The sequence below is a fragment of the Phragmites australis genome, chromosome 16 (genome assembly GCF_958298935.1).
Source record: "Phragmites australis chromosome 16, lpPhrAust1.1, whole genome shotgun sequence".
Lineage (NCBI taxonomy): Eukaryota > Viridiplantae > Streptophyta > Magnoliopsida > Poales > Poaceae > Phragmites > Phragmites australis.
Genome location: NC_084936.1, coordinates 24,749,137 through 24,758,422, shown reverse-complemented (window position 1 = coordinate 24,758,422; position 9,286 = coordinate 24,749,137). Strand labels below are relative to the sequence as shown.

Below are 9,286 nucleotides of genomic sequence, written 5' to 3'. Positions count from 1 at the left end.
TTTGGTGACAATTTCAGTGAATATTTACAAGAACTTATATGAAGACTATGTAGTAACTTCAGTGAATACTTATAGCAACTTATGTGGAGATTGTGTATAAACTTCAAGTGTAGCAACTTATGTGGAGATTGTGTATAAACTTCAAGTGTAGCAACTTATGTGGATAGTGACTATCATGTAACAACTTACATGAAGACTTAATTAGCAAGTTTGCACGTAACTTGTTAATGCATAGATATGAATCTCATTTTATTGAGCTCGTCATAAAGAACACAACTGTATAAATGGAACTGTAATCGGACACTGGATTAGAGAGTCATGATTTAAAGTGATGAAAGGAACTATTTAGTTATTCCCTGTCTCAATTGCCAGGCCACCAGATCCATCTTTGCACCATGGGCCACCCTTCTTCTTTTTGAGGAATAAAGGATGATGTTAAATCACAAGAAGTTTACATATATGGGCTGGAAAATGTCAATGTTTTGTAGTGCCAATTGCACTGGGCAAGGCGAGTGATGAGCTAGCGCTTTGCAGGAGTAGAAACAGGGTCTGGTAAAGTCAGCATGTCTAGCCTGCTTGGCCAATTTGTCTGCAACTATGTTTGTTGCTCTTGCTATTTTGATGGCTGGATGTTGTGTTCCTTCATTGAGAGTAGCAAGTTCGTGGAGCTAGGGTGTAGTCTATGACCCACCCTTTTGTTAGTCCATGAGTTGTCTTGCGCCCCGTTCTATCATTAGCTCAGCCAAATCTCGAGCTCAGCTTTATTCACGGTCCATACCTCAGGCCCCCAAAATAGGAGAGCTCCCATTTGGGTTTTCGATGCAATATTTTCCAGCAAATGCCCATATTAATTGCTCGTCGGTAGAGGTGGCCGAGAAATCAATAGAGTCCTGTTGATATTTTGAATTTTCTAAAATGATTAGGTTGTTTCCCTAACACCACTATTGCATATAGAATTTTGTTGACTATTCCGATAACTGTAGCAACTACAGAGAAAAGTTTATCAAAATTAAAATCCTACTTGTGTTCTACAATGATAAAAGAAAGACTTAGTGGGCGGGTTAAATAGCACTCGAAAATGATATTTTGGAGTAAGGATGGTGTGTTTCATCTAGAAAATAGATTATGTAGTTAAGAATTCTAAGATCTGCTTTCTGACAAGTTCTAATTCTTAGAAAATAATTGTTAATTTTGAATTTCGCACATGGTCTCCAATTTGTCATGTACGCTAAAAGCCCAAGTAGACCAGCGGTGCTGCGCAATGCGGAAACCCGGGTCGGGTCCAGGCAGAGGACGCGGGCCAAACCACCCCCACCACCTCCTCCTCCCGGCGGCCGCGGCAGCGACGGCGAGGAAGCTGGCACGAGCGTGTTCGGCAGCGACAGCTGGGCGCCGATGCACAGAAGCGGAAGCGTCGCCTCGACGACCTCATGCTCGCCGCCTCGGCGTCCTCGTCGCGCTCGACAACTGATTCCTTCAAGAGGCTCCCCAACGGCAAGTTCGTCTGCTTCTTCTGCCCTTCATGCTCTCCGTGAGCCAGTCCCCCCTTCCCAAACTCATCCTTTGCTAATTAAACTCACGTAGTTACTTGCTGATGGATTGCCTATACTTGCGTTATTGGTCGATGCTTTAGTGAGAGTTTGCTCGTCATGATATTCTGGCTCGTCCTCTATCATTTGACTCTTTGGCTTTCATTGTCGTGATTGGGTATCAATATGGCATATGCCAGACTATTCTAACTATATTCTCTTCATTTATCTCTTCATTTAGTTCTCTTCTTGATTCCTCTTTCCGTTCTTATTCTATTTATTTTTTCTTATCTTTAACAGTTTTCATTCGAAAGGATTCGTGAAGAAAAAAAGAGAGAATCTCGTTCTGAAGGGAATGATCTTGTGAATCCTTCCGTGACGAAAATCGTGAAGAAAAACCGTTACAGCACTGGAAAAAAACGAAAACCCTAACAAAAATCGGTTAGGGATGGTCTAACTGTTGAGAGAGGTTTTGGTTTATTTGAGACATCGGTTGCTGTGTGCAGTACCAAGTACAAATGTGGGTTGAAGTAGATATTTTGACGAAAACAGTGTGCAACTACTCTCTCGTATTGAAATTTTCTGCCACAGTCACCGTCTCTTGCTGCATCTTGGATAATCCCTGGAGACATCTTGCAAATATATATTGTCCAGGAAACTGTTTTGTCTTTTGTGTAAGTTCGTGAGTACATTTTGTAATCAGAAACCTTGCACTGTTATGCACTTAAGCCTGGCACACAATAAATTTTCTTGTGTACAGTGGTTTTCTATACAATCTCAATCTCATCATCCAAGCTCAAGCAGTTAGTGGTTACACGCCAAATGGACAGGAAAAGGTGGTTGCAGTGCAAATAATTGGTGGTCCACATTGATGTGGAAATGGTGGTTGCGTATTGGATTAATGTGCAACTTATTAGTGGTCCAAATTGATGTGGAAATGGTGGTTGCATATTGGATTGATGTGCAATTGGTGGTTTTGGACCCTTGACTCAACTACTAATACGGTCCGTGGTCCGTGTCTTTACTCAGAGACTTGAGGTGCCTAACGGTGTATATTTACAGGTGTGACGATGGATAAAAATGAACTGGTTGAGTCAAGATGCGGATGACTTACGGATTTATGAATTTCACAAGAATATATTCTTGTTTTGTTTCGCCTAGAGAGAGCAAAGATGTATCTTGGAGGGATACGGCCTCATCGCAGAAACAAATCAAAGGGCAACGCAAGATGAAGTTAGGAAAACACATTGGCGGGGATGTTGTTTCTTCGCGGCACGATTTATGGTGAGTTCAATTATTATGACCGGTGCACCTCAAATTTGGTGAATGTATCATTGGAGGGGATGGTAGCAATAATTTGTTTGAGATGTCTTCATTTGAACAGTATACGGTCTTGTTTGTTTTTATTTTAATTATGGATTCTAGCCTGAGAGCGCCATGCTAGAAGTGCGGCGGTAGTACGTCAAGTTGAGACACCGCCGGTCGGGGCTTGAACCCCGATTCTAAAAAAGACGTCTCGTGGCCTCTAGTGTGGTCCTGAGCGGTCTCGAAGCGGTTTTCAGTGATGTCTTTGGGTCGTTGGTTTTCGATGCTTTTTCTTAACCTATAGCTGATAATACTTTCGGGATGTTCCTCCCCTAGGGTCAAGTCTTTTCTTGGATTCTAGCCCCAAAAGCAAAAACAAAAGCGAAAATAAATGATCTTAATCTAAAAATCGATTATCATAATCCACAAGCTAAGTTACACTATAAAATCCTATAATTCACAATCTAGTGAAAATAGATTTCTCCGTAGAATTCAAATTATAATAATCTACAATAAAAACAAAGATGTCTGGTACTGATTTCTTGTCTAACTACAAGCAGTCGAAGGGAACTAATCACTCAGCTCGGGGTGTCATTTAATGGCTTTATAAAAACCTTATCTGCTTGCTTTCTAGTACTTCCTTCATGGCATTCTGTCCATTCTCATAACTCATAATAGCATAACTTGCTTTGTGCCATCAAAATCAAAGATGGCGAGTATTTCCCCTGACAAGCTCAAGCTGGTCACCGTCCTCAGCATCGACGGCGGCGGCGTCAGGGGGATCATCCCGGCCACCATCCTCGCCTTCCTCGAAGAAAAGCTCCAAGTAATCAAGAGATAAGCTCATCTTGTGTTTCATGAGACGCGCACCTGCCGTACTATCTACTGTAGATCGATGTTGTCAACTCTGCACTTTGCCTCTGCCAAAGAGCAGAACAGATTGTAGTTTCGTGTATGTCAGGTGATGATGTCTCGTGGGTTCTCACGTTGTGCCTGCGTGCAGGAACTGGACGGACCGGATGCTCGGATTGCGGACTACTTCGACGTCGTCGCTGGCACGAGCACCGGCGGCCTCTTGACGGCGATGCTCACAGCCCCAAACACGAATGGACGACCACTGTTCGCCGCCAAGGATCTGGCGCGGTTCTACATCCACCACTCACCCAAAATCTTCCGGCAGAAGTAACCAAACATGCATGGAATTTTTTTACTGCCGCATAACAAGGTTTCTTAACAGTTCAGGAACTAGTACTGCTGCACTACAGTCTACAACCGAAGGATGCATGCATTGCTTGCTGAAACTTGATTGCAATTTCCATACATGAATGGTGATCATTCTAAGGATGCGTCGATAATTACCGTGCGTTTTGCAGGTACTGGGTCAGGTCCAAGATCGCCGGCAAGCTGAGGATGGTGTGCGGGCCCAAGTACGACGGCAAGTACCTCCATGCGCTGCTTCGTCGATACCTCGGCGACCTCAGGCTGGACAGGACGCTGACCAATGTGGTCATCCCAACCTTCGACATCGCGTATCTTCAGCCAACGATTTTCTCCAGCTTTGAGGTAACAGAACGGATCCTCCGGTGTGTTAGCAGTAGTACACTATTATGCTCTTCACACAAGCTGACAACCAACACCAGTTCGTCTAACCAAGAGTGAACAGTTACTACATTGTCACTGTGTACTTGCACACGAAAAGAATGTGAAGATTTTATAAGTAGTTGATGCCTTGCTGATAAGAGGGCCCCCAAAAGAACTAGTTTTCGAAGAAAACAGAGGAAGGGTGAATATTGCGCGTGAAATTTGTTATTTTCGAGAACAATAGGACAATAGGACACACTTATCCGACTAAGTAGAAATTGTTATATGTGTATCACTGCTACTTTCATGTGCATTTGGGTTATTCTGCCCCTCTAGTATTTGTAGCTTAAACTTGGGGAGCACCAAAGACAGGTGCTGAACTACTATGGGCTATGAACACACTACCTAGTCTTTTCTATATACACAAGCTGATGGAGTATTATGCTCTCTACACACAAGCCGGCAAGCAGCACCTGTTCGTCTAACCAAGAAGTGAACAGTCACTACATTGTCATTGTGTACATGCACATGAAGATTTTATAAGTAGTTTTCTGGTAAGAGGGCCTCCAAAAGAACTAATTTTCGAAGAAAACAGAGGAAAAGTGAATATAAAATATTGCGTGTGAAATTTGTATTTTCTTTCAAGAACGTGTGAAAGAGTTGTAGAATAATAGGATCCCAATTATCCGACTAATTAGAAATTGTTTTTTGTGTTCCTATGCATTTGGTCTATTATGCCCCCTCCCTAGTCTTTGTAGCTTAGACTTGGGGAGAACCAAAGACAGTTAGTTGCTGATGGAGTGATGGGCTATGAACCAACTACCTAGTCTTTTCTATATACCTTGAACAGCCGACCGCTAGTCTTAGTATAGTCCGACCACGACCAACCACTTAATTTCATATGATCAGATCAGCATCATTAATTGCTAATGCTTGTTATCTAGTGGCAATATCAAAAGGAGAATTATTTTTTGTGTTTTCTTAATCTCGTTGCATGGATGCTAACTGCCCTGTTTATGATCAGTTGAAGCACCAGCCGTCGAAAAATGTGCTCCTGTCGGACATATCGATCAGTACCTCGGCCGCGCCGACCTTCTTCCCGGCGCACTACTTCGAGACCAAGGACGAGAATGGCAGGAGGCGGGCCTTCAACCTCGTCGACGGCGGCCTCGCCGCAAACAACCCCGTACGTGAGCGCCTCGATCGCGACATCATCACACGCGTAACGCACGTACATATCCTTACCGATCGTGCGCGCCACTTACGTACGAACCGGGCCGGTGCACGCGCATGCAGACGCTGTGCGCGATGAACCAGATTTCGCAGCACATCATCCTGGGGGGCGACGACTTCTTCCCGGTGAAGCCTGTGGACTACGGCAAGTTCATGGTGATCTCCCTCGGCTGCGGGTCGAACCGGAACCGCAGGTACAGCGCCAAGGCCGCTGCCAAGTGGGGCATCTTCAACTGGCTCATCAAGAACGGCACGGCCCCCATAATCGACATGTTCAACTCCGCCAGCGCCGACATGGTCGACATCCACCTCTGCGTCCTCTTCAGGGCCCTGCGCTCCGACCAAAACTACCTGCGCATTCAGGCACACGGAGATAGATGAACTCCATCTCCACTTCCAGTTTTTACTTCTTGTCCTTCACATGACTAAGGGATTTAACTGGCGGCTAGTTGTCGTGCAAATGCAGTACGATCAACTGACGGGCAGCGCGGGATCTATAGACGACTGCTCCAAGGAGAACATGGATAAACTGGTGAGGATCGGGAAGAAGCTCCTAAACAAGAACGTCTCCCGGGTGGACCTGGAGACCGGCCGAATCGTGGAGGTGCCCGGCGTGGGCACCAACGCCGGGCAGCTCGCCAAGTTCGCAAAGCAGCTCTCCTACGAGCGACGCCGGCGCCAGAACCAGCTTCCATATTAAGTTGTGGTATTGAAAAATAAGTTTGGTGACACTTGAACTACAGATAGAATGTGATTTGATGTTCAGAGTTGTTCGCGTTATTTTCCCTTCATTTCTTTGTGCTCGGACGGGCTTGGGCACGAAGGCCAGAGAGGATCGACAATGACAAGGAGCCTTGTATTGAATAGCTATGCCTGAGAAATGTCTTTTTTTTTTAAGCCTCCACTCTGAAATGCAAGTTATATTATATCAACGCATGCATAGATACACACCATACTCTACGTGTACCTCCGCTCAACTCACACCTCCTATGTGCATACTAGATTTACAACCTATAATCACACACGTCTATTGAACAGCTTCACAAAACCTTAGACTTCGCAATCGACAAGTACATCATTTTATCATTGTGGTTCATAGACATGTGAGGCTTTTATAGAGTTTATTTTTAGGCCAAAGCCCCAATGAGACACTCGGGTCGATCTTAATGATCAAACCCGGGTGGATGGAGTAGCCACCGCCACCCCCACCACTGAGCTACTGGTCCATTCTCATAATTCACTACAACAGAAATAATCATCCGAGCTGTCCCATTAATACCGATTAAGATAGAACCGACACTGATGAAGTATGAGTGCCGGCTCATAAATTCTCGTGCTCGATCAACGATTGAGTCGGGTTGAACCAATACTGATACTTAGTATCAGTGTCGGCTCTTGGTACAAACCGGTATTGATACTTCAGTGCCGGCTAGTAACCATAAACCAGCACTGATACTTTACTGCCAGGTCGTATTTCGGGCCGACACTAATAACTCTACAATCTATAAAACACGCATTCTTCTCCCTCTAACGCCGGCGCCCCTTTCCGCCACCTCACCGTCGTGTCGTCACCTCCGACCACCTCCTCTGTGACCGAGCCCATGGTGAGCTTCATCGAGTCGCTCTCTTCCTTTAGCGCACGTCGCTTTCCCGTTTGCCCGATGTTGACATGGGTCTCCGCGTTGGCTAAACCGCCGGCACCGCCCGTGTGTGTACGCTGCCAGCCGAGCCGCAGCCGGGCCCGTCAGCCATTAGGCACGCCGGTGAGACCGCATGCTTGCATTGATGCTCTAGGTGTTCTCGGTAGGGCCGTTTTTGCCACCGCTAGTCATCAGCATGTTTCTCCCTGCCTGTCGAGCCACTGCCGCTACTGGCCACCTTCTGGCCATCGCCGTCGACCACCAGTGCCTCAGTCTAGTTCACGGGAGTGCGCTAGTGCTCCTCGCTGGCCGAGTCGCGCCGCCATTTGCCACCGGCTAGTTCCTTTATTTAAATGTGTTTAAGTTTGGTAATTCAAAATTAATTATTGGTAAGTCAAAAATTGGTGAAACTAATTTAATTAATCTTGTTAGTTTATGACCTATTCATTAAAAATACTCACTATCATGTTAAACATAATTAATTTTCTTTTTAGGATTAAGCTTTGTTGTAAGCTCCATTAATCCTGGAATTTATTAAATGATTAATAATAATCAAAATTAAGGAAAAATATTTGATGCTTTCAAACTCATGCCATGATGCATTGCATCTTCACTATCGTCATGTGTTGTGGGGTATCTTTCTTTGCATGTCATCATACTCATTGTGATGCATTGTTATTTGTATTTAGCAAACACTGTTCCAGAGAAATGATGAAATGAATATCTTTTGTACTGTTTAATTGACCGAAAGATTATAAAATGCATAGAAAAATAATTAGAGCTAAAAAAAAAGGCGAAACTAATTTTGTTATGTTCACATTGATGTAATATACATGTTAAAAATACATGCACTCCTGAAAAGTGTAATGAAATTCCTTTATCCCATTAATCATACTATAAATTATTAATTCCATAACTAATTAAAGAGAAATAAAAATATATTAAAACTACCTCTAAATAGATCAACATATTGAATATGAATATTTGTTTGTAGGGATGACAAATCCAATTGCTAGTCGCAAGCGGATGTGGTAGTATTTAGAAGGTGGGTCCTCCGACCTGGACAATGTGCCGGAAGGTGATGGGCCATCTAACATGGAGAAATCAAGATGTGAGGTAATTCAATAAATTAGATGTGCATTTTGAAATATTGCATGATTATCATTTCATTGGTTTTTTATTGATTGCTAAAACATAATGATAATCATAAATTTGCAGATGGACTGGACATGGATGTACAAGTCTGACCATCGTGGCCCAGAGTTCTTTCATGGTGTGCATGCTTTTTTTAGGGCTACAGCGGTGTACAGAAAGCCAAAAAACAAGCATGATGATCACTATATCTGTTGTCCGTGAGATTGCAAGAATGAGAAGCAGTTCTCAGGCATAGAGCAGATTCGTGCACACTTGTTTCGCAGGGGTTTTAAGCATAGCTATATCCGCTGGACCGAGCACGATAAACATGAGGAGGTTGTGCATGAAGAGCAGCCCACAGTCGAGGAAGACGGAGGCAACGATATGATGGCTGATGAAGATATCGATATGTCGAAGTTCGAAGATAATTTTGTCGGCAACAATGATGATGACCTAGATGACATGTTGCGCAATGAGGAGAGAGACTACACCAGTGATAGGTAACACAAAAAGTTACAGTGCATGATAGAGGACTTTAAAATACCAGTGTTCTCGGGCTATAAGAAAGAATACAATAAGCTGCATGTTGTGCTAATATTGCTACAAATGAAGTCTAGCAATGATTGGTCTGAGAGGGCAATAAGTTGTCTAAAAATACGTACCACGCTAAGCAGATTATCTGTCTGTTGGAGTTGGAAGTAGAGAAAACACATGCATGTCGAAATAACTGCATGTTGTTTTCGCAACGGGGATGTAAACTTGGAAGCGTGTTTTGTTTGCGGTGCATCACGGTACAAGAGCAACATTGACGATATCGGTAGCGATGACGTATGAGAGAAGAGTAAGGATAAAAGACCTCCTGCT

The 9,286-nt window shown here is 43.9% G+C and overlaps 1 protein-coding gene across 5 annotated transcripts; it reads left to right on the top strand.

The window, feature by feature from the left end:
- The first annotated feature begins 1,849 nt into the window (after nt 1-1,849).
- Nucleotides 1,850-6,514, top strand: LOC133896367 (patatin-like protein 2). Of its 5 annotated transcripts, none has more exons than XM_062336957.1 (7): nt 1,850-2,203; nt 2,290-2,813; nt 3,838-4,016; nt 4,208-4,397; nt 5,440-5,601; nt 5,712-6,011; nt 6,115-6,514. In XM_062336957.1, the coding sequence occupies exons 2-7, from the start codon at nt 2,811-2,813 to the stop codon at nt 6,346-6,348; spliced, it is 1,068 nt and encodes a 355-aa protein (XP_062192941.1). In that variant the 5' UTR covers nt 1,850-2,203; nt 2,290-2,810; the 3' UTR covers nt 6,349-6,514. The 5 variants fall into 5 exon arrangements, with proteins under 5 accessions (XP_062192941.1, XP_062192943.1, XP_062192940.1 ...); XM_062336959.1 differs by having other exon boundaries at nt 1,850-2,591; nt 2,691-2,813; XM_062336956.1 differs by having other exon boundaries at nt 1,850-2,813.
- The last annotated feature ends 2,772 nt before the right edge of the window (nt 6,515-9,286 follow it).

Coding starts and splice junctions, on each gene's coding strand:
- LOC133896367 (XM_062336955.1), top strand. CDS start 3,544: ATGGCGAGTATTTCCCCTGACAAGCTCAAGCTGGTCACCGTCCTCAGC. Junction 3,661..3,837: donor TCCTCGAAGAAAAGCTCCAA/GTAATCAAGAGA, acceptor GCCTGCGTGCAG/GAACTGGACGGACCGGATGC. Junction 4,398..5,439: donor CGATTTTCTCCAGCTTTGAG/GTAACAGAACGG, acceptor GTTTATGATCAG/TTGAAGCACCAGCCGTCGAA.